General features: G+C 45.1%; 1 protein-coding gene across 3 annotated transcripts in view; it reads left to right on the forward strand.

Moving 5' to 3' along the window:
- Positions 1 to 24,927, forward strand: part of BLTP3A (bridge-like lipid transfer protein family member 3A) — a 57,380-nt gene that overhangs the window by 15,680 nt on the left and 16,773 nt on the right. For 2 of the 3 annotated variants that reach the window (XM_073320332.2, XM_073320334.1), the window contains exons 2-14: positions 9,434 to 9,570; positions 9,928 to 10,090; positions 11,594 to 11,632; positions 13,540 to 13,631; positions 14,881 to 15,070; positions 15,628 to 15,768; positions 16,510 to 16,680; positions 18,591 to 18,768; positions 20,372 to 20,458; positions 21,140 to 21,304; positions 21,965 to 22,119; positions 23,175 to 23,316; positions 23,989 to 24,182. In XM_073320332.2, coding sequence (XP_073176433.1) covers positions 9,470 to 9,570; positions 9,928 to 10,090; positions 11,594 to 11,632; positions 13,540 to 13,631; positions 14,881 to 15,070; positions 15,628 to 15,768; positions 16,510 to 16,680; positions 18,591 to 18,768; positions 20,372 to 20,458; positions 21,140 to 21,304; positions 21,965 to 22,119; positions 23,175 to 23,316; positions 23,989 to 24,182 — 1,818 coding nt within the window. In that variant the 5' untranslated portion in view covers positions 9,434 to 9,469. The remainder of the gene's footprint in view (positions 1 to 9,433; positions 9,571 to 9,927; positions 10,091 to 11,593; positions 11,633 to 13,539; positions 13,632 to 14,880; positions 15,071 to 15,627; positions 15,769 to 16,509; positions 16,681 to 18,590; positions 18,769 to 20,371; positions 20,459 to 21,139; positions 21,305 to 21,964; positions 22,120 to 23,174; positions 23,317 to 23,988; positions 24,183 to 24,927) is intronic. The other variant, XM_073320333.2, reaches the window with a different exon arrangement.

Genomic DNA, 24,927 nt, shown 5'->3' on the forward strand with positions numbered 1-24,927 from the left:
GAGAAGAGGTGACACTTCTTAAAAGCATCTTATACATGTCCAAATTAAATGCTAAAAGTAACGTCCTTATCCTTGTGGAGTAGCATGCACCAAGCACAGGAATGGCAGCCAGGAGCTCCTGGGTCATTTATCTAGCTCTGAAACTCACTCCCTGTGTGACCTTAAGTCACTTAACCTTTCTCTTTTTTTCCTCATCTGTAGAATTGGGTTAATATTACTAGCCTGCCTGCCTGCCTGGGGTGCTGTGGATTAGTTAATGGTTTGTAAATGAATATCACTGTGGAAGTAATAAATGTTATTAATAACTTGGTGCTTTCCATTTTCCAAAGAATTAATTGATCTGATACTAATTGTTTTCATTTAATTCTAAATAGATTGATTAATTAGGTTAATGTGATACTGACTAGAGTAATGTAAGTATTAGCATTAGATATCTAATACTAATTAGGCAGATCTAATATTAATTAAACATATTTCCCTTCCCTTGTACTCAGCCTGAAATCTCTAAGTCTTGCGTTGAATGATGCCATGTGTTCTTAGTGGACAGATTGCTGTAATGTTGTGCTGAAAGCCTGAGTTAGTAAAATGGTTTCTCTCCCTTGAATTGTGGTGTTAGTTCTTCCTCCTGTGTATTTGTAGTGCCTTTCAAGTTGCTGCTTTCCCCCTCTTCAAAGGAGTTTTGGCCTTTGGCCCAGTTTTATTTCCTTCCAAAACTAAGTTTAGTTCCCCACTGAGACACTCTCCCAAATTCATTGTATTTATTATATCTGAAGCTTCTGCTGCTGTTTTCCTGGAAAGTTTGTCTGTGTTTTACAATCATTGATGTTTTCCTCTACCAGCGATGAGCCTTCTTGCCAAGTGAGTATGATTCTTGGCTCTAGAGGTAGAGATTTAATATGAGGGAAATGTCCTATGCATGAGAGATGTGATCGTGAAATAGTGTCCCCAGAGAAGTGTGGAAATCCCATTGTGTGGCACAAAGCGTGACTAGATAAGACATTGGGGAATATACTATGTAGGGTATAATCCCGCATTGGCCAGGGCATGACTGGATATGACTAAATTGATTTCCTCCATCTCTAACTTCTACTATTCTCTATTATGTCTGCGGATAGAAGTGTGTGTTTGTGTTTCAAATTAAGGAAGGAACGCTCGGTCCCTTTCCATAAGCTCACCACTGTTAACAGAAGAGCCTTTTCTTCTGCATCTCCTAACATCAAAAGCAGCTTCCCAGCAGCTCTCAGTCTCTCCTTCTCTTTTCAGCTCTCAGCTGAAAATTTACCCTGTTCCTTCTGTTGTTCACACTTCAATATCTTCTCCATCTGCTACTCTGTAACAGTAGTAAGTGTTGTGGGTAATAATTATATACATCTGCCAATATATTATCCTATCCTTTAGCTATCTAAATTAAAATCAGGGGCATCTGTCATACAGTGTATAACTAATCATTTCTCACATTTACCCATAGTTACAAAACTATTAATAGAAAGAGATATACTTAAATGTAGATGCTAGTTACATACAGTTACAGTACAGTGCCAGTTACAGAATAGCAGTGGGAGAAGAAATTGAGATGTGAGGAGACTAGCGAGATAACAAGTGTATTTCAGATGGCGGGACCTGCAGAGGAGAATGCTCTTGCACCAGCAGTGTCAAGATAATGGGAAGGGACCTAGAGCTGATGAGCAGAAGGAGATGAGAATTATTCTTTAAGACAGCGGTGGTCAATCTGTGGCTCCGGAGCCGCATGCGGCTCTTCAGAGGCTAATATGCGGCTCCTTACTTAGTCACTGATTCTGGGGCTGGAGCTATAGATCCTAACTTTCCAATTTGCTGGGGGGTGCTCACTGCTCAACCCCTTGCTCTGCCCCAAGCGTTGCCCCCACTCCACCCCTTCCCCTGAGCCTTGCATGCCCTCGCTCCTCCCTTCTCCCCCCCATAGCCTCCTGCGCATGTAAAACAGGTGATTGAGGTAGGTGGGGAGAGGGGGGAGTAGGTGCTGATTGGTGGAGGCTGCCGGCAGGCGGGAGGTGCTGTGGGCTGGAGAGCTGATGGGGTGGGGGGGCTGCTGACGTATTACTGTGGCTCTCTGGCAATGTACATTGGTAAATTCTGGCTCCTTCTCAGGCTCAGATTGGCCACCCCTGCTTTAAGACATCCCATCCTGGTACTTTTTATCTAATCCTTCCTACCTGCAGGGGATATATTTGCTCAATTGTATACAGTGTTGCACCTGCTGGACAGTTACAATGAGGATATTGATTTCTAAATGTATTAATGCTATAGACTAGCTTCAGGCCAGCAATCAACTTTGGCTAAACTCTCCCTTGCAATAAGTAGGTTTGTGACATCTAGATGTACAGGGAGATGAATGGGATACTAGCTCTCTGACATATGAAATCCCCACCTTTGATATCCTTTTAAAGTTAAAGATGGAAGAGCAAGGGTTGATGCTCTTGTGTTTTTTTTTCCCTGCCAAAAACCAGACAAAAGACTCTCTAAAGCAAATGAAAGCTAAAACATCAGGAGTTCAGAAACCACCTAAGAAGTCTTTTTCCCCCAAAGAACGGTGCTCTTACAGCCCAAATCCAAGTAAACCACTGTAGCTTAAACAGGATTTTTAAGCATACAGGCAGTGTTTTCTCTGTCATCTTATGCTGCTAGTTTATCTTCAAAAACAGATGCTCCAACAGGCCTCTTTCCTCCTCCACTTCAGGGCTTGGCATTGGGGCGTGGGAAAATCATACCTTGAATATGGCATCCAGTTCTGGGCACATGACTACCAAAAACATGCTGCTGATTCAGAGACAATTCAGAAAACAGGGAGGTGTAAATGATAAGAAAGGAGAGAGATTATTTAAGATGATCTGCAGGAGTATAATTAGGAGCAATGGAATGAAAGAGAAAATTTGCTAACAGTGGCATCTGTTCATTCTCACAAAGGCTTTGTTGGAAGCCCCAGTACTTGAATTGGTTAAAAATGGATTAGACCAAACACTGGAAAATAGATTGTAGGGACCAGTTTTACATAGGTCACTGGGGCATGGACAAAACTAGACATCCATCTCTAGCTACTGTGATCCCATGTCTCCTGTTTCCTAGTGCTATGGCTAAGAAGACAATCAGAGTCTCTAGCCACTTGAAAGTTTTCTGTGGATACTGGGGACTGTGGTAGTGAGTTTTAGCCAGTACCCCACAAATCAAATTTGGACTTGTCTTGACAAGGTGGTGATTGAGAGGATGAAATGGTATCCACCACCGAGAGAGAGAGAGTGAGTATGTGTGTTTGAGTTGCTCTTGCTGATACTGTTCCTGGCAGGCCCAAAAGAGTGTTGTTGTTTGAATGTACTGGCTAATACTGCATGTCCTCTATTAAAGAGCTTTGGAAACAGAGAAATGGAAATAGTCCATGCAGTCAATTTTCTTAACTGTCCCAACTATTTTCATTCACTTTTATCCAAGCCTGCAATGCATGCTGCCAAAACTCAGACTGCCATTCAGCATGAATGGAGAGCGCCTGCCAGCAGACTTAGTTTAGAAACCTGTCCACAGTCATTGAACCTTTCTTCCACGGACGTTGATCAAAGCATTTCCTTTGAAGCTGCTGGGAAGACTAGGCACCGTTCTGAATTCCCTGCGGCTGTAACTGCCATAGACCACCACTGCCTCTTGTATAAACCCCTTCCCAAATGCACACACACTTCTCCCTGGTTATGATGATCTGCATGTGAAGATTATTTCATCTGAAGATCTCAAAGCCCTGTGCAAAGAATCACTTTATCCTTGAGACGGCCCTGTGAGGTAGGTGTAGTAACTGTGTTTTACAGATGAGCAAACTGATGCAGAGAGAAGTGATTTGCCCAGTGCTGGTGCTGATAATGGAACCCAGGAGTTGTGACTGGAAAGCCCCTGCTCCTCTAGACTGCAGAGTTATATTTTGGTTTGTTACTATAACGTAATCTTATGTTAATCTTAAGCAGTCTGCAATCTTTTCCTCCAAAGACAGGCATGATATTTGGAACAGTGTTTTTTAAATGCTGCATGGGGAATCCTGAGGTGTTGTCAGCTGCAGCAATCTGAAGACTGACTTACATCCCCCCATCTGCCCCATTCTGCTTTCCACCCACATTGATGGAATACCTCTCACTTGCTGCTTGAACACTTGACAGGTTTATTGTGGTTGTGAACCATGGAACTGGCCATGGTATATGGGGATATTTCTGGTGCCAGGTAAAGTGCTATCTCCAGCTAATAAAGTTGTAGGGATCAGCTTGTTGGGGCATACTTGCTACATTCTCCGATTGGCCTGCTCTGGACCTTATGTGAGGGCACTTGGTCTCATTGGGTACATCTACATGGCAAACAGAAAAGAGCTCAGGCCTACAGACTCAGGCTCATGCTACCACCCTTAAAATAGCTGTGTAGACGTTGCAGCTTGGGCTGTGAAACCCAACCCACTCCCTAAGCTTCAGAGCCCGAGCTCCAGTCCAAACCCGAATATCTACATAGCTATATTTAATGCCGTAGCACGAGCCCAGTGAGCCCATGTCTGCTGTCCCAGTCTCGGTGCCATGGGTTTCTGCTTGCCATGTTAGACGTACCCAGTGGGCTGAGGGTGCCTTAGATCTGCTTCAAAACTCCACCCTCTTTACTTGGCAGTATGAGGTTTGGCTAAAGACATACTGACCTATTCTCTGGTTTCAGAGTAACAGCCGTGTTAGTCTGTATTCGCAAAAAGAAAAGGAGGACTTGTGGCACCTTAGAGACTAACCAATTTATTTGAGCATGAGCTTTCGTGAGCTACAGCTCACTTCATCGGATGCTCTATTCTCTGTTCATGTAACTGTTTATGTTTCTCCCTTGTTCATAAGTCTTCCCCAAGCCCCCTTCCACGGGCACTGTAAATTAAAGTTTCATATTCATTTTGGCTGCTAACAGGGCTGCTCCGTAGAATCTTGCAGCATTGGCTCTGGTCATCTTGATATCAGTTCAGCAGGACTCCTTGTGGCCCCTACACTTGTTTTAAAAACCTGCTTTGTATTCATCTGGCTTTATTTAATATTTCTCTACATCAGTGTGTCAGTTTGAAGACTTCAGCTCTGCCTCTGGCTGAGATGCTGATGATTGTCCGATAAATGTGTTCTGTCTCTACAATATTCTGATACAACCAACACTGCTGCATTAATGTACTGGTTGAGAGCAGCATGTCTCAACAGAGGAAGTATGCTAAGGACTAGAAGTCGGGAGAGCTGGGTTTTCTGTTCCTTGCATCTTCCTGAGCCTCAGCATCCCCATCTATAAAATGAGGCTATTTGTCTTAGCCTTACAATGTCAAGTTGTAATGGCCCAACCTGATGATCACTTTAGATAAGCTATTACCAGCAGGACAGTGGGGTGGGAGGAGGTATTGTTTCATATTCTCTGTGTGTATATAAAGTCTGCTGCAGTTTCCACAGTATGCATCCGATGAAGTGAGCTGTAGCTCACGAAAGCTCATGCTCAAATAAATTGGTTAGTCTCTAAGGTGCCACAAGTACTCCTTTTCTTTTTGCGAATACAGACTAACACGGCTGTTACTCTGAAAAATGTCAAGTTAATGTCTGCAAAGTGCTTTTGGCATCCTACTGGTCAGCACGTACTATACGTTGTTCTCTCTGCCCAGTCCACGGAGGATATGACTCTGCAGCGGCTCTCAGTTAGAGGACTTGATCTGTTAGCTCAAGCCATGGAGCAGGGGTTCTCAAACTGGGGGTCAGGACCCCTCAGGGGGTCACGAGGTTATTACATGGGGGTTCGTGAGCTGTCAGCCTCCACCCCAAACCCTGCTTTTCCTCCAGAATTTATAATGGTGTTAAATATATTTTAAAGTTTTTAATTTATAAGAGGGGTCGCACTCAGAGGCTTGCTATGTGAAAGGGGTCACCAGTACAAAAGTTTGAGAACCACTGCCATAGAGGCCCATGCTTTGTCTCTGGAGATCCCAGGCTCAGATGATAGGCATTATGCTTTGAGATCTTTAGTTCTCTTCGTTAACAGATTTGTGAGATCATTGTTTATGCTCCTACAATGAACCTGTCACCTGTAGAATGTCACACACGCTGGAATATGTAATCTTACACACACCAGATTTTGCCATATAGTAATTGAGAACTGTGTTGATCTTGGCTGCTTTCTCATGTGCCCTTCTCATAGCCTACGAAAGCTTATGCCCAAATAAATTTTTCAGTCTCCAAGGTTCCACAAGGACTCCTCGGTGTTTTTTGCTGATACAGACTAACATGGCTACCCCTCTGAAACTTCTCATGTGTGTTTATATAAGGGTTTCCTCTGGTTTAATGAGGAAATATTTGTCTAAAGTAAACAGGATGGCCTCTCTCGCTCTGTAAAAAGAAAAGGAGTCACCTCTCTCTCTGTGTGAGCCTTAGATAGTGACAGGTGTGTGATGCTGTCATGTGATGGGAGACAAACCATTTGATATACTAGCTTATTAGGCCTGGAAAGGAGAGAACTTCCACGGCAGGTTAAAGTCTGTAGAGGTCTCATACTGCAGTCCTCCCCAGCAGAAATCATTACTACAGAGAATGGTGTGGAAATACAAGCAGCAGGCAAGCTCACAGCTGTTCACGTCCCAGCTTCTCCTACGAGGAGGAGAGTTTTTGGCTGCAGTGAAATGCATAACTGCTTCTCTCCTCGCTTCAGATTCTGCCCTGGCACAATGTTCACTTGGATAAATACATTGTTCTGGAGGAAATTCTAGATTGGCTGATAAGCAACTAATCCCAGCCAGTTTCCAAGTTCAACTCACACTCCTGTAGTGAGATTGATGAAACCAGCACAATAGCCCCTCCTCCCCCTGCCTCCCACCTTCACTATCCCCAAGATGCTGGCCCAGTTTCTCAGGACTGTCTTTGTGCCTTGCACAATGGGGCAGCACATGCAGCCAGGCCAGTGCAGGGAAAGGAGAGTGAGAGAACTGCAGCGTGTGACTAACGAGTGAATCTAATCCTACTCTGGCTGACAATGGGGCCTTTCTTTTCCACCACTTGCGCCGCTGTGAAGAATTAGAATTAGCATGGAGGAATGTGTAAAATGGCTCTGGCTTAAACAGGGAGTAAATCTGGCAGAAACACTCCATCCTTTCTGAATCCCATGGCATTGTGGTGCTATGCAAGCTGCAGCCTTCACTGGTTTCCCTAGTGCAGAGAGGGAAACCATGTAGTCAAACATTGCAGTGAGATACTGGCAAGGCAAATACAACTTCTCTGGTCGTCAGTCCAGTCTATAGTAGGTTGCTGGCCTGTCTCCCAAGCCCAGGAAGGATTGACGCCGTGCCCAGAGTCTAGTTCTAGCTCTTCTTTCAGAGCAGTTTATTTTTCAAACCCAAAACTCATAAGTTAACACAAAACCAAGCTATTCCCTTGACCAACACAGGCTGTAGGGGCCCAGCAGCCTTTCTCCTTACATCTCTCCCCTTGCCACTAGAGCTGCCCTACTTCCTCCAGCCTTCTCTTCAACTGAGCTCTTTCAGTCCTTCATAGGAACTGCCTAACCCTTCCCCAGCTGGGTCTGATAATCCCCTCTGCCAGGGCCAAACACCTCTTCTTATACAGGCTCTGCCTCCAAACAGGGCTGGCTGGCTGCATATTGAAGGACCTGGTTACAACATGGTCAAATCCTAACTTTTCTCTTTTGTCATAGATGGGATTGTACCATGTTCCTAAAACACACCACAGCTTTGGACTTTGTGGGGCTGACCCATGACTCAGTAACACAATTAAAACATGGTTCAGTCTCATCTACACTGTGAGATTGAACCATGTTTTATTTGTGTTAAGGGACAGCCATGCCTTTCAATATACTACTGTGGTTATTGCAGTGTAGATGGGATTTGGGGACTGGCTGGACCAAAGGCATGGGAAACTTTAAGCTCCTCTCGATTGACCTTATTCACAATCTTACAATCTGAATGAGAAATCTTGCAACCTTGTGAAGGAGCAGAGTAACCTAAATTCTCTCTCTAACCCAGGAATTTATGTAAATTTCCATTTCTGTTATTAAACTTCTGAATCCCCCGCATCCCTGAACTACTCCTGGTGGGTCAGAGAAAGCAGATTCTTCCAAGCGCAAGTGCCTGGCAAATCACTGCTGTGGGGAACGAAGCTTTTCTGAACCCTTCAACTGGGTGACGGGAAAGTTGTATTTCATTCGTGAGGAAGAACTGTTCCAAGATTTCTAACACAGCTTAATCCAGCATGGCTGCTTTTTGTTTTCTTCCCTGTTTAGGCACTGAGATGGACCTGCCAAGTATCCCAGTTTTTGGCTGCACCATCCCAATTGGGAAGAAGCAGAATCCTGCATGCTGCTGTAATTTTGTGCTCATTCTGCTGATGCAGGGTTCTTTGCAGCTCACCATTACCTTCCTCCGAGATTGCCCTCATCTTTGCTTGCCCTAACTGTCCTGAGTACTCTTCCAAAAGGATCCTTGGTATTTCCAGTTCAGCTGGATGTTTTCAGATTTGCCCCAGAATCCTTTGCACCTCTCTTTTGTGCCCTTAATCAAATTGTTCTCATCCATCGAACGTGTGGCGTATCTGGAATTTGAAGACACCAGGGTGCATACAGCAGACCTGGAAAAAGCAAACCCTTTTTGAAGGGGAAATTTTGACAGGGGAAATTTTGACAGGAGAGATCAGCAGCAGATGGTAGACAGAAGAAAAGCAGGGCATGGCTGAGTTGATTGTGAAAAGCAGGGTGAAGGGTTATGTTATGGGCAGGCACACTGATGTTTCACTGACCATGTATATCCCTGTTTCTTAGCTTGGGACACTGGTGAGCATGAATCAGCTTCACTAATGAGGGACAGGAATGGGTTCGGCTGTGAGACTAGTATTTAAAGAGACTGATAAAATAATTTATTTAAAATCCTTTACTTCCCTGTGACAGTAATATGAGTGATCAGTAAAACTGATCTAATCTCTCTCCACCATTGATGCTATAAGTTTCTTAATATTTTTTTGTATGCCACTTACCTTGGGGAGTGAAACTATTGTCCAGTTGCATTTGTTTCTAGTCAGTTTCATTTTCTCTTTGTGCCCTAATGCAATTACGTTAAATTCTGGGTTTCCAGTGCTGTCTCTCCTGATTTGATTTAAAACATTTAAAATGCCAAACTATATGGGCCTTAAAGACACCCACCAAGCTTCTTTGTTGAGCTGCCATGGTACCCAGGGTTTAACTGTCAGCTAGCTATGATACTAGAATACTTGTCATAGCTTCTTTGGAGGATGCCTAGGGTGAAGATACTTTCTGGGGTGGCTTTAACTCTGCCCTCTTCTATGTAATCGAAACATCTGAAAGGCAAGAAATTCCAAGTGACACCTAACAACCTTGCCTTCCCACCTATATTTTAAACTGTATTTTTTTTCCCCTTTAGTTTTGGCTATGTTCTTGCAACCTCAGTTCGAGCTCAATGAAGATTTTTCTGTGGGGCGGGATGTCTGATCTTACGCTTTATTATAAAAAAAGAAAAGGAAATATTGGACCAAAACTACTGCTCTCTCTCTCTCTGAGGTATTTATAGTGGGCCAATTTCCATAGTACTTAGGTGACGAATGCACTTATGACTCTTTAGGGAACTGACCCAGTTGCCATTGAAGTCCGTGGGAGTTGGTTTGGGGCCTAACTGGATGCTGCAAAACTGGCAGGGCAGCTCACACAATGCACTATAGAAATGCAATGGTTTGCCCACTGTGTGGTGGTATGGTGTCCCTATTATTCTATCTCTTTCTCTCTCTATAGTCCCCTGAGCATATGAGGTGCTTTGCAAACAACAGGGAGGTGTTTACCATCAAAATAACCCTCCTCTCCATAGACACAGGCACATTGGAAGTTGTTGTCATATTGCCTCTTAACTCCTCTTTTCCACAGGTTTACTAAGAATCTCTCTCCAGACAAAATTAACCTGAGCACACTGAAAGGTCAGGGGCAGCTGACCAACTTGGAACTGGATGAAGAGGTGCTGCAGAATGTGTTGGAGCTGCCCACCTGGCTAGCTATCACCCGTGTCTACTGTAACAAGGCTTCCATCCGGGTGAGTTGAGATGCCGCACTAATGGTGTCCTCTAAACACAATGCAGCCCACTTGATGTCAGTCTGCATTTGATGTTATCTGGGGCTTTTGATAAAGGATATCAGCTTTCTCAACTGGAAATGAACTTGTGGTAGCGGAGGCATATCCTGCCCCTCTCCCTTCTGCCCCTGACTTATTCTTTAATGCTGAAAGAGTGAAACAGCCATCCCAGGTTGCCCTGGCTGTTCACACAAACCTCCAAACTGGGCTGAAACAGGAATGTAAAGTGTAAATAAATGCTGATTGAAATTTTTTGAAAACCTCCTTGTGCCATGAGTTTCCGTGCAGTAACGGTTATTTAAAGGTCACAGTTTAAGCAATAAGAACAGGAGTACTTGTGGCACCTTAGAGACTAACCAATTTATTTGAGCATGAGCTTTCGTGAGCTACAGCTCACTTCATCGGTGAGCTGTAGCTCACGAAAGCTCATGCTCAAATAAATTGGTTAGTCTCTAAGGTGCCACAAGTACTCCTTTTCTTTTTGCGAATACAGACTAACATGGCTGTTACTCTGAAACCTGTCATTTTAAGCAATGGAGACTTCAGAAATAATGTGCAAATTGGGTAAAAGCATGTGAAAAATGATTTGCTAGGCACCTTACCAGCCTCTGCACCCACAATTATCTGGCTTGCTAGTATAATTGCAGTAGTTGCACATGCAGTCACAGCTGCACTTGTGCACAGAGAATGGGCCTCTTCATCTTGAAAATCTTGTTCCAAGTGCTTTTTGGGTCAGGAAATGGATTTTTTTTAGTTGACATTAAATGAGAAGTTGTTTGTTTAACCTCAGCTGATGTTAGACACAGTTACACTAAATTAAGGCAAAAGCGTTTAGCATGTGGAAAAGACTTTCTGTTAAAGTCTGGTTCTGTTCTGCCAAATGACTGTAAAAATGGCCTCCTTTTACTCATCTCAGCTGCTTCCTGTATGTATTCAGAGTTGGATCTGCTCAGTTTAGTAACAAGTATTAGTTCTTGCTGCTCCTAGAACTGCAGAGCAAACACAGGTCAGTGGGGGTAAAATGGATTGTATTCAGGTTTGAGCATAATCTACAGAACTGTAAACTAAATTCCAGTTACAGCCTGAATTAATTGATTGTAAAGCGATTAAAGACAACAGAGTTGCTCATGCATAAGTGAAATCTGAATTTGGGCTGCAGAGCATATATCACTGGTGATGATGCATGAGAAGGAAAAGACTCAGCCTGAAATACAAAAGCCAAACTGGGCTTACACAGCAGGTTGTTTGAACATCTTTTCAGTTGTTTGTGGTAGCCCATTTGATCTGGAGTCAGTGAGACGCAGTGAACCTGTATTGTCAGTGCTGTTTTTATGTGATCAACTCTCAAAGCACAGCAGGACTTTAAGTGAGTTGATCTCTGGGGGGCTTGACTGTGTGTCCCTGAAATCGTTCAAACCTGGGCATATTGAGGAACCTTCTGCAACTTGAGCTCTGTCTTTACAGATCCAGTGGACGAAACTGAAGACGCACCCGATTTGTCTGGTAATATTTTGTTTTAGTCTTCTTCCTTCTTTGTAATAAATCTTAGCTAAGGGATTGTTCTTGCAAAGGGACAATTGGTTCTTACAGCTAGAGGTGTTGAAGCTTTTGTGACATAACATCTCAGCTGTCAAGTATCAGAGGAGTAGCCATGTTAGTCTGGATCTGTAAAAGCGGCGGAGTCCTGTGGCACCTTATAGACTAACAGACGTATTGGAGCATAAGCTTTTGTGGGTGAATACTTTGTCGGATGCATGCATCATCTCAGCTGCTGATCAAATCCAGCCCATTGCACAGAGGCTTCTCTAAGGTCACGTGAGATGTGAATTTTTTTTTACCACCCAGGTCTCATAGAAGTGTCTTTGTCTCTAAGGGTATGTCTACACTGCAAGAAAATCCCCACAGCAGCGAGTCTCAGAGCCCGGGTCAATTAACTTGGGCTTGTGCTCCAGGGCTAAAAATAGCAGTGTATAGACGTTTCTGCTTGGACTGGACCCTGGATTTGAAACCTGGTGAGGGGGGCTGGAGCCCACACTCTGAGACCTACTCCCTTCATTGGATTTCGTAGCCAGCTCCAGGGAGGGAATGTCTACAGGGGTATTTTTAATGCCATAGCATGAGCCCCATGCGCCTGACTCAGTTGACCCAGGCTCTGAGACTGGCTGCCATGGGGTTTACGATTGTTGGGTTTTTTTTTGCAGTTTAGAAGTACCCTAAGGCCTTTTCTGATGTTTCTGTGCTGTCCTATGGTCAACTGTTGGGTGGCCCTAGGGAAGAGTACAAGTTCCTGGGATCTGGTGAGAATTGCCCAGATGACATTTCCACTGGCCCCAGGATGCTAAACTTGCTCTGAAGTATATAATAAAAGTGTTCTCTACAAGTAGATGTGAAACCAGTGATAGATTTTTCTCAGTGGATCTCAAAGTACTTTGGAGACTGTGTGTACATTAGCACTGAAATGCAGCAACCTCTGAGACCTGGTCTGTACTACAAAGTTAGGTTGATTTGTGTCGACCTATTTGTACATGTGTCTATGTTCAAATTTGTCTCCCACTGATATAAGCACCTGTTAGTCACACAGTAAAACCACCTCCCCGAATGGCATAGAACCATGGTTCACCTACTGAGGTTAATGTAGTGTGAGCATAGATATTGTATGACTTGTATCAACCCTAACAGTCCTCCAGCAGCTGTCCCACAATGCTCCATTCTCTGTAACAGTGACTGCTCTGGCCACAACTTTAAACTCCACGCTCAGAGACTGGAAGCCACACCCCACCTTCAAATCCCCCCACATGGCTTTTTTAAATGATTTTTTCTGATCTCCCAACTTGATGAGCACACCTAGCAGTTCACCCTCATTGTGTGCAACTACCCAACTGCCTGTGCCAAGCTCCACACACTAGACGTGCTCCTGCCTGGAGTAGACAGGAAGTATTGGGTCTCTGGGGCCTGTGGGAAGAAGAGGCTGCACAAACACAGCTACAGACCAGCTGTAGAAACGTGGACAGCTGTGAGCAGATTGCACAGGGGCTGCAGGCAGGGGTACGACAGGAATCAGCCGCAGTGCTGCATGAGAGTGGAGGGCACCTGCCAGGTGCAGAGTTGAAATGGGGAGAAGGATAGATACTTTAGTCAAGGATGCTCAGCCAACCCCCTTACTTTTATGAAAAGCGCCCTGTGAGATTTTCAGTGTCCATGCAGAGCAGATGGGACCTTGGCTTTTAAGGTCTCATTTGAAATACCCACTCACACACAGTGAATTCCCTGAGAATGGTGGAAGGTGGAGTCCACCTTGTTGGTATTTGACCCAGCAGTTCCAGTGACCCCCTATGTATTTCAAATCTAGAACCATAATGCTCATCCCGAGTCTTAATGTCATGCTTACTTCTTGTTTCCTGTGTTTGCAGTACCTGGATAAGGTGGAGGTGGAGATGCGAACCTGTGAAGAGCCTCGGCCACCCAATGGACAGTCTCCCATTGCTCTTGCTGCAGGTCAAAGGTTGGCACCTCCTAACTCTACAGTTAGTTTTTGACACTGTATTATCTGTGTTGGGCAGGCACTCCTGATTGTCCATTCTGAATAGTGAAGGAGCCTTGCAATAAAAAAGGGGAATTGTTTTCTCCCAGCGTTTTCAACTGTGAGATGGGGACAGGGTTTGGCAGAAGTCTGTACAGCTGGCCAGGGTTGACCTAGACTAGATCCTTAAGAATGCCCAGCTCCTTTAAGCCATGTTCCCCAGAGCCTTTGCATTGCAGCTTCCATCCTCCCCTTAGGAAGCAGTGGATAGGATTCCTTCATTGCAGCCCACCTCCCCATCCTTTCCTGCTCCTCCGGCAAAGTCTCTCTTTCCCACTTCCTGAACATCTGCATTGATTTCCCTCATCTTTGGCAGAGACCTAAATCTTCTCCTTGCTTCCAAAGCTTCACTGAAAATTCTGCCTGGCCTGCACCTGTGTTCTTCTCCTCTGGCTGTGCTCCATCACATTTCCCAACACCCCACCCAAGCTTCTCTCCTGACCACTCCTTTATCCCCGTCCTAACTCAGCTCCTGCTTTCATGTTGCCCCTCCAGGCTAGAAACAAGTAACGTTCTCTCACAGAAACCTTCCAAAGACTCTGCTGTCTCACAAAGCATTCCCCATGTTTCACTCTGCACTGTATTGTGCCTGGCTGGGTGGCTGACATGTCATCTTTTTGGGAAGTCCATTGACAGAGCTATGATACTTCAAATCCACCCAGAAGCTCTAACAGGTTTAACCCATTCTGCCCATTGTACTGTGCTGTATGCGCCTTCGTGGCTATGTTAACAATTGTGTCTCTTCTGAATCAGCTGGCAGTGCTTGCCGGAGTGTTGTGTGGGACAGGAGTATTTCTGTCTCTGGCCTTGGGAGTGAGAGGCTGACTCCAGGAGTTCAACTTCAGCTTCCATGTGCACTGCACCCTCTTGCCCACCCCTTGCTCCATCATTTACTCTTCTTCCTCTGTTCCTGCCTACCATGGCGATGGCTTTGAACACTCAGTTGTAACCATGGCTGAGGCTAATCTATCAAATAGGGGGTGCCTTATTAGCACAGGTGATGGTATTTCCATCTTCCGTGCACTTCTCCTGGAGGTAGTCCATCTCCATGGAGCCAGGCTGCTTCTGAACCTTAGGTCTCCTTTGTGACAGTCATTTGTTATCACTGGGTCAGCCTGAACGGGGGCTCCTTTTTATAGAATCATGATTTTGAGGGTTCTTCTCTTTACAGCGAGTATGGCTTTGCCGAAAAGGTTGTGGAGGGAATGTTCATTGTTGTCAATTCCATCACTATCAAGATTCACTCCAAGGCCTTCCATGCCTCTTTTGAACTGTGGCAGCTCCAGGGATACAGTGTGAATCCCAACTGGCAGCAGAGTGACCTACGTTTCACCCGCATCACTGACACTCAGAGAGGAGAGGTAAGACCCTCTCTGCATTGGCAGATGCAGCATACGGGGGTGTCACATTTAGGTCTCTTCCATGGTCCCTGAAGGGTCTGGCAGATTTGGGGCCTTGGTTCATTTTCTCTGAATTCTCAAGTCTTGGTCTCAGTATGGATGGCTCTAAGGAACCTCAGTGACCTCTATACCACAGTCTAAAGTATCCATTGGGAACTGGAGTCACTCTGAACTCTTCCATAGCCAGTGGTCCCCATCACACTTCTTCATAGCATCTCCTTAGTGGGAGAATGAAAAACTGGAGAAGCTGTGAGCTCCCTTGCAATCAATACATTTTAACTAGTCTCTGCTGTGATTGCACTGTAGAGGGAGGATTATATGATCCCAGGGCAGCTTCTCCATTTATTACTGCGATTCCAGAAGAAAGATGGTGTCTCTTCCTTCCTCACTTCTATATCCGTTTCTTTTCTTGCCTATGCACTGTTACCGTGAAACGTTTCCATCGTTAAAGTCTTGAAGTTGGTGAAATCCTCAGCATTTTCCTGTTTGTCTCCTGGTCTCTCTTTCTCTCTGGGTAGGTTTTGACATTTAAAGAGCTCACTTGGCAGACACTTCGGATAGAGGCAGATGCCACTGACAATGGTGATCAGGATCCCACTACCACTCCTTTGAGACTCATTACCAATCAAGGCAGGATCCAAATTTCTCTCAAGAGAAGGGTGAGTATCTCCACTGATAGCAGGAGTGATTTGCCTGGTAAAGTCCTGATTGCATCTCCCCGATCAGGAATAATGTCCTTACTCAATTGAATCTCAAAAATGAGAAGAGGCACAGAGAGGGATAGTTATTCCTGTGTCTGGTGATGGTACCTATGCCCTCCCTTCTCAGTGCTTGTGCTTTTTCTCCACAAAAGCAGAGCCCTAGATGCTGTATTGCTCTGTGGTTTCAGTGAGGTACACGCTGAGCTCTTATCTTGTGTACTCAGAACAGCTCATTTCTTAGTTCAGGAATGCATGCAGCAGGGCAAGTGCGTGAATAATCCTCTGTCACAGTCATGTAAAAGTGTGCTGTGTCCTCTCTTATTGAGTGCTTACATCACTGCCAGACTTAGTTGTACTATAAACAGGAGAAGGAGAAAGGTGATGAAGTGTCGATTAGAAAGAATAAACCTCCTGCATCTCCACTCTTCCTTCAGTGCAGTTGGGCACATGCCTCCTTAGGTGGAGACAGATTTGACTAGCTTGGTGCTCAGCTGAGACAACAGATCCCACTGAATAATATTGGGGTACCCTGGACACCTCTCAGGCAGATGAATGGCCTCCCTCTACCCTATTTTATCTCATATGATTTCTAAAGTGACATATTTTGCAGCTGCTACAATCCACAAGTCCCCAGAGGAATAAATGTGTATGGTTAAAATTGTTATGTTAAACTTGCTGCTCTCTCTTTGGTTGGCTCAGACCAAAGATTGCAACGTGGTGGCATCTAAGCTGATGTTCCTCCTTGACGACTTGCTCTGGGTGCTGACAGACTCTCAGCTGAAAGCCATGATGAAGTATGCAGAGTCCTTGAGTGAAGCCATGGAGAAATCTTCCCAGCAGAGGAAGAGTATGGCACCAGAACCTGTCCTGGTAAGCAGCTATCACCTAAGCATGAGCGTCCTGGGAAAAAGGAAGAGACATGGAAAAGGCAGCATGGATTCTCCATATACACATACAGATGGGTGCCTGCTGCCGAGTGGTCTCTCTGATGACGGGAAGAGGTAGGAAAGCTGTAATCTGTGCAGCTTCCCAAAAGTCCTGTCAGCACCCCTTATGGGTGTGAGCATTGGGAGAAGTCCTAAAAGCTCAGCTGGTGTAAGCTTGGGCACACATGGGTATGGAGTCACCACTGGGATAAAAACATGACTTACAGGCATTGCACCCACCACCAAAAATGATCAGTGAACATTTTCAAATGGTCATGGGCTAGAATCGGTCTGGGGGAAAAAAGAGATGGAAAATTCTGTGATCCTCTAGGCCAGCGGTTCTCAAACTTCATTGTACCGTGACCCCCTTCCACCAACTAAAATTACTACACAACACCAGGAATGGCGGGACCGAAGCCTGAGCCTGCCACCGCGGGGGGGGGGGAGGGGAAGCCCAAGGGCTTCAGCCCCAGGCAGGGGGCCTGTAACCTGAGACCAGCCGCCCAAAGCTAAAGCCGAAGCCTGAGCCCAGCCTCCCAGAGCTTTAGCCCCGACCATTGGTGTTGGGACTCGGGCGTTGGCCCTGGGCAGTGGGGCTTGAACTTTGGTTCTAGGCCTCAGCAAGTCTAAGCAGCCCTGGCGACCCCATTAAAAAGGGGTCATGACCCACTTTTGGGTCCCAACCCACAATTTGAGAACCCCTGCTCGAGGCAGGACTATCACAAGGTGTCAGGGGGCCCATAGATTTTGTTTTGGTAATAACAGATAATGAATATATCCTGGAAATAATCTCTTCGGCCTCTGCTAGGAAGTTCCCGTCTCCAACTTCCTTTCTCAAAATAAAAATCTATATGAGGGGCACTCCAACCTTGTAAAAATTGTCATGATTTGGGGTGCTCAGGGGAGAACACAGATCAGCCCATTTCAGGATCATCATTTTTTCTCTCAGTATCCTGCGAGGGGGCTCGCAGTGCTCTGAGATGTTTGTATTGTTCGTTTGCAGCACACACAGCTCATTGTATTTCTTAACCTCTAACCAGCTGTTTCTCCTACCCTCCTTCCATTGTTAGCCGTTGAACTCCCCCCCCCCACCCTTGCAAATGTTTTTTTAAAAAGAAGTTTTCAAAATACTCAGCAAAGTTAAATAACAGAGAGATGTTTAAATAACTGCTGTAGAAGGAAAGTGAAATTAAAGGGTACAAGGCAAAGGATGAAAGACGTTTCCAGCAGAGATTTGCAAAGAGCCAGAGAGCATGAGGTGAGAAAAGGGATGTTTCTCCAGATAGCAGGAACTGCAGAAGAGAAGGTTTTTGCAAACAGTGCTGTGAGATAAGGCCAAGAGGACTTTAAATAATAATGCTAATATTGCCCTTTTCATCCATAGATTGGAAAGCATTTTCCAAAGATAAGTGAGCATCATTAGTCCCATTTTAGAGATTAGGAAGCTGAGGCATGGAGCATTCCCAAGGTCACACAGCAGAGCTTAGAATAGAACACAGATATCTTGACTCCCTGTTTGGTACCCTGTCCGCTGGACCTTGCTGCCTCCACTGATTATAAATCAATTGATGGACCTGCAACAGCTTTAAGCTTTGCAAAGTCTATGTCTGCAGAAACGGAAGCTCAAGATCAAATTGATAATCATAAATTCTAGTTATTCAGTTACGTTTGGTTCTTTCCTTATACATGCTGTGTTAGAACCACTGGTCAGAGACCTTTTATTTGGGGAACGCTATTCAGGCTCTTTCACTGTGGGGTGTAAACATAAGCTGTTTCCAGTGCACTAGAATCTGCTTCCCTATTTTCCTTTGATGATGTACTGGTACCTGAAGAACATGTTCCTGTGTATTCTAGACCACACCACCTGCTCCTAGTGCCCACCAGTCCTGGTCCCAGACATTTGGAGGCAGTCTGAATGCAAGCAGCATCAGCCAGTACTTTGAGAAGTATGACATGAAAGAGTCCTCCTACCACCTATTCATCTCCCGTCTGGACCTGCACATCTGTGATGACAGCCACACCCGGGAGTCAGGTACCCAACCAAGAGCAGCACTAGGGAGAGACTGGAGGAGAAAGAAATAAACCAGATCATGGGGGGTACTTCTTTTTCATGTGTGCACGTGCATTTAATTCTGCACTTCTGAGTTCAATGTTAGCATATCACAGTGTGGCTGGTGTCAGTAGCTCACTCTTTGTGGGGGTGACACTGTCCTAAGTACCAGGAGACTTGCATATGTGGTGTAGCTTCCTAGGGGGAGGAGTGGAAGTCCTCTCACTGGCTTGGACAAAGCACTAGAGAATACGCAATAGGGAACAATCTGTCACCAAACAAAGAGGTAGATTAGATGGTCTAATAGCTCATTTCACTTGGTCAGTATAGGATTGTTCCTTACCATTTATTTTCTGGTAGTTTAGCTAGCCTAGTTTTAAATGGGCTAGGCAATGGGGCTTCCCCCACTTTCCTTGCAAGACCATTCCCCAGTCTAGCAGATCTCTCTGCCAGGAGTGCTTTCCCAATAATTCAGTTTAAAATTGGCCTTTCCTGATTTTAATCCCATTCCTCCTAGTTTATCCCAGTGGGCCATACTGCATGATTCCTCTCCCTCCCTGTTGAAGTAGCCCCTCTTCCAGTCCCCCGCAATCTTGGTTGTCCCTTAGCCAAGCTCTAGATATTTATTTCTATAAATCTTTCCTCATAATTCAACGCCCTCTGATAATTATTGTTGCTTTTCTCTGACCTTGCTCCAATTTGTCTCCTTTTCTTGTTGCTGAATTGCCTGGAACTGCAGTACACACAGTATTCCAGCTGGACTTTCATCAGAGCCATATAGAGAGAACAGGCTGGTAATAAACCCTGTGATTTAAAGCCTCAGCATTTGCAGCCCAAAGCTGCGTTGTCCTCTTTATTTTGTTACCATATTGTTGGCTACAGTGGTGAGAACCGTAACGGCCAGTGACACAGGGGTGCTATGCAGTTTTGTGTGCGGTGCCCTAGTTTTCTTGATGGCACTAATGGTTAGTCAGTTTCATTCCATTGTCTGTTTCCTGGCCTAGATGATCATAGGAGATGCTGCCAAACCTAAAAGGAAGTATAATCACTGCTGCATCTTACCTTAAAATGGTATCCTTCTATATAGCCCCTTTCATACCATGGAATCCCAAAGTGCTTTGCAAACTGTACCATATATATATATACAGGGATTACTCTGCATCACAGAAATGCAGTCACCTCTGGAATGGAATGTGGCAACTAGTCAGCAGTGCTTATCAATTCTTTCCCAGCTATTCAGGACAGCACATGGAGAACACCACTTTATATAGCCAACTGAAACCTCAGGGGGAATATTAGAGAGAGAGAGAGAAAGCAATGACTCTAATTAGAATTTAGCCGCGGCCCCAGGATTGACATCTTCTGGTGTAAAAAGGGAGGTGGAATCCTTTAATGAGCAAGATTTTACGTTTCGTGTAAAAGAAGGTACCGGTACTGCTTGCAGTACAGTGCCCCCTAACACCGAAGTGAGATGCTGGTACAGTAGCGGCTCAGGGAGTTATGCAAAGTTGCTCTGAATTCCCCTCAGTTAGGACTTGGCTTGCCCAGCTGATACGCAGATGTTCTTTATTCTGTCTTTCCACAGGCTCCTCAAAGCATGGGGTGATGGGAGGTGCAATGCAGCTCACCTTCAGGAGAATGGCTTTTGACTATTATCCCTTCCACTGGACAGGTAAGGGGAGTTTGTTCTTTCCTCATTCATGAAGGGGATAAAAAGAGAGATTATGAGGAAACGTGTTGCTACAAGACTGTGGGCTGAAGCAGGCAGGTAAGACTGAGGAAGGTTGTGCAGAGAGGTCTTGTGACTTGAATTCTCTTTGCAGGGCTAACCCAATTCACTTCTTTATGGCTGAATGGCACTCTTACCCCTAAGGAGAAAAGGAACCAGGCTACAAGAAAGGGAACACTTTGCTCTCTGTCATAAAGTCATAAGGTTAAATCCCCCCACCTTTCCCGTTGCCTAAGCTGTGGATCTGGTTCCTATATGAGGCTGGTCAGCTTGAAAGGGCTTCAGTGTAAGGGATGAGGCCTAGGAGGAACCCAGCAGCAGTTGTGTGTAACTCAGGACCCCTCACAGTGGAAATGGTGGTAGTCTTACAGAGGAGAAATGGCACCTGCAAAGAAACTCTTCAATCTGGAACCCTTGAAGGCATGGGCAGCTGTGCTATGGGGAAGCCTGCATTGTTTAACAGGGAGTCACATGCAGGATTCCATGGCCAGATGTCAGTGGTGGTCCCAGTTGGAGGAGAGCATTTAAAAGGTGCACGTGTGAGTAAGGGTGCTAAGGGGTCAGGTGCTGATCCAAGCCACAAGAACCTCCTCTCAAAAGCCACCTTGTTTGTTTGTTCTGCAGGAGACTCCTGCAAGCATTGGGTGAAGTACTGTGAGACCATGGAGACTCGGGGAGAGTGGGCAAAGAAGCTGGTGAATGAATTTCAAAGCAAGATGGAGAAGCACTGTGAAGAAATTAATGCTGGATCCACTAAGACTCCAAGGTCCCCCTTCAAAAAGCAACCAGGTAGCACTGTTGGATTAATTTGGGGGTTTTCCTTCAGTTGTATCCACTTTATGAAAGAGATTAACAGACTTACTTACTAGTGATTTGGGCAAAAGATAGTCACCCCTACCACAGGGGCTACTTCCTCTAAAAGCAGATGATGGGTCAATCATGCCCCAGCAGACCTCCAGCTCTGGCCCCTGGCAACTTGTACAATGCAGCAATGAATTATCAGTACAAAAATCTGTGGCACATGAAAAATTGCAAATATAGGGACAGAGTAAAATACAATGAACTTAATATTCAAATGAGTGACACATGGGACTTCTGGACAGATTGTGGTATTCATTTTCATAGCTAGTCCAGGAAACCCCTCTATGTTTGAATGTATGTGAAGCTGTCTGAGTGACACAGAATCCTTGAGTCTTTGCTGCCGAATTTAGGTTGATTTTGCCACAGGGTACACAGATCTTTGACTGTATTCTTTTCTCATAAAGCCATAGGCTTTCATTACATAGTCTTGCCCATTTGTATCCAACTCTGGGACCATTATTTCTAACCAATAAACACATGTGCCTCCTAAAGACCTCTTGTGGGTGTGATGTTTAACAGCTCCAACTGGTTTCTAAGGAGATTAATTAAATTGTGGCTGATGTGATTTTTAACTTTTTTCCCCCCCAGACATTTTGTCCAGTCCTCACAAAAGCCCCCCAGAGAAAGGCTGCTTCCAAACACTGGCACCTCCTGCAAGCTTACTGCCGCTACGGCACCCCTCGTGGAACCGTCTCCGATCCAGCTGCATGGTAGTCCGAGTGGATGACCTAGACATTCATCAGGTCAGGAGGAGGCTCTCATCCATCGTTCAGATTACAATCTTAGTTTTGGAACAATTCCATCTGATACCATGTTAAACCACAAACCACGAAAACCCTAGTGTGCAACCAGAGCCAAACAAGAATCTGTAGCTGCAGCATTCATGGATCCTGGCAGGTCTCTGTTAGATATTGCTCATATCTGCTGAACTAAACACAGGCTCAAAAGAACCCCAAAACTCAAAGCAAATTGCAGCCAAAACTGCTGAGTTTCTGTTGAAGCCCACACTACAAAGCTGGGGAGGCTTTCCCTCCACACCTTGATCAAACCCTAGCCCAGCTCTGAGCAAATGATGTTTTATGTATTTGAGAAATTAGTGAGGCTGGGAGAGGGTTTCTTGGTAAGTGTCTTCACTGACAGCAACATAGGAATTGCCAGGCTGGATCAGACCCAAGATTGATCTAGTCCAGAATCCTGTTTCTGACAGTGTGACCAATACCAGATGCTTCAGAAAACTTTACACACTGTCCGTCTCTCTCTCTCTCACACACACACTCACACACATATACACACACACACTCCCCTCCTGTAAACCCTGCAGAGTTTCGAGAGAGTGAGATGGATTCTGTTCTGCCTCATGTCATTAATAGAATTTGTTGGCAGTGTTGTAGCCATGTTGGTCTCAGGATCTGAGCGAGACATGGTGGGTGAGGCCATATCTTTTATTGGACCAACTTCTGTCCCTTCAACCAACAGAAGTTAGTCCACTAAAAAATACTACTTCACCCACCTACCTGGTCTCTATCCATACAACTGTCCATTAACGTCTCCTTGCCCCATCTTGTATCGGTGGTGATGCAGGAGGCATGAAAATTCAAAGCTCCCAGCTGGATTTTCAGATCTCGGTTTGAGTTGGAGGGACTAGAATTTGAAAGACAATTTTTCTGATTTTGTAAACTGAGCCCCTTTGATTCAGGAATAAATCTTTGAGAGAGGATGAATGTGGGAAAGGGTGGTGCTATATGAACAGTTACTTTTCTAACTGACTCCAGTGCAACTACTTGTCTTTGTTGTTCAGGTTTCCACAGCTGGTCAGCAGAGTAAGAAACCTTCCACCTTGCTTTCCTGCAGCAGGAAATCCCTCAACCTTCCAGACCAGGTCTCTGCAATTCATATCGAGTTCACAGAGTATTACTTCCCAGACAATCAGGAATTTCCAGGTAATGCAATAAGGTTAGCGCCTCACTTGGTAAACTTCCGAAGGAACCAACCCATCTTTAACTCTCCTGATACATAATCACCTTACAGCTACTTAGGGAGTCAGTTTCTCTGCATCTCTGTTCTTGTTTAGTCTCATGATGTTCCTCTCTCTTTGTATATATTGATTTTTTGCACTCTTCTGGAATCCTGGGTAAATTCCCCCTAGGAGGGAGGATTAAATTTGTGTGACAATAATTTGCCGACGTGCTTACTGAAAATATACCCCAGTTTCTATCTGTTCAAGTCTTGGGCTCCTGGTTCTTTTCTTTGCACTAGTGCAGGAATCAGGATAATCTGAGTTCTCTGCCTGGATCTACCACTCACTCACTGTGTGAACTTGGCTGAGTCACTTTGCCTTTGCGCCTCAGTTTCTCCCTTTGATATAGGGATCCATCTCACAGGGGTGTTGTGCATCTTAATTAATGTCCATAAAGCACTTGAAGATCCTTGAATATGAGGCAGCCTTACCAGTGGACAGTATTACAGTGTAGTTTGTGTGTGGTCTCTTCCCCTGCCACCCTAATGTTCTTGGCCTGTGGTGAATGCTTTCTCTAAAGGCTTTAGCTAGCCATGCTCAAACCACTTCAGCTTCTTTGAGTCATCATTCATTGCCCCTTTCTCATCCTCTCCAGTTCCCTGCCCAAACCTGTACCTGCAGCTGAATGGCCTGATGTTTACTCTGGATGCAGTGAGCGTGCTCTGGGTGAATCTCTTCTTCCTAGATCTCTATCGCAGCCTGGAGCAGTTCAAAGCTATCTACAAGCTGGAGGACTCGGGAAAGCTGGATGAGCATGTTGATGTCCGACTGGATGGCTTTAGGCTGAAGGTACCATTCACTTCCTTCCTGCCCTAGTCTGCAGTGGTTTCCTGCTCCCTTTCTTGAAGGTAAAAGTGAGAGACCAAGGTACAATGGCAGCCCAGAATGAGAGGAGAATGAAAACTCCACCTTTCTAGACTGGCCCCTACTGCTGCTAATTTAGATTTGTGATCTGTGGATGGAAGAACACATGCTTAGAGCCAGCCTGGAGCAAGCAGGAAAGTTGGTGCTTCAGAGGAGGAATGGATGGCTAAAGGGTGTAGTAGTATATTGTGTCTTTCTCATCTAGGTTGCCAATTCGAAGACGGTTAAAGCAGTAGTAATTGAAAGTTGTTGCTGTCTGATGGCTGTTGGCCTATATAAAATGAGCTGGCGAGTCTCACACAGTGCCCAGTGGACAAATGTCTACAGCACTGAAATCCAACTGCTTTTGGCGCTGGCTAGCCTTGTTCTTGGCAGTCGTGGAAAGCAGGCTTAGGCCCAAATGGGCCTTGGAGACAAAATTCCCTTCTCTCCCCTAGAGGTGGGTCCTTCCAGATGTGGGCACACGGGTGGAAGCAGGATGGGATAAACTTGCATTGTTGGTGCCCAAGCTGTGGTTAATAAATAAAGGACTTCAGTCACTGGTGCTATTGGGCTGGCACCTTTTCACCTTTCAGAACAAATTACACTTTAAAAAAACAGTTGTTCTGAATGTATGTCATTCTCAGAATATGTGCTAAGAGAGAGCGCAGATACCACTGTGCTGAGTGCA

This window comes from Lepidochelys kempii, chromosome 21, assembly GCF_965140285.1.
Source record: "Lepidochelys kempii isolate rLepKem1 chromosome 21, rLepKem1.hap1, whole genome shotgun sequence".
Classification (NCBI taxonomy): Eukaryota; Metazoa; Chordata; order Testudines; family Cheloniidae; genus Lepidochelys; species Lepidochelys kempii.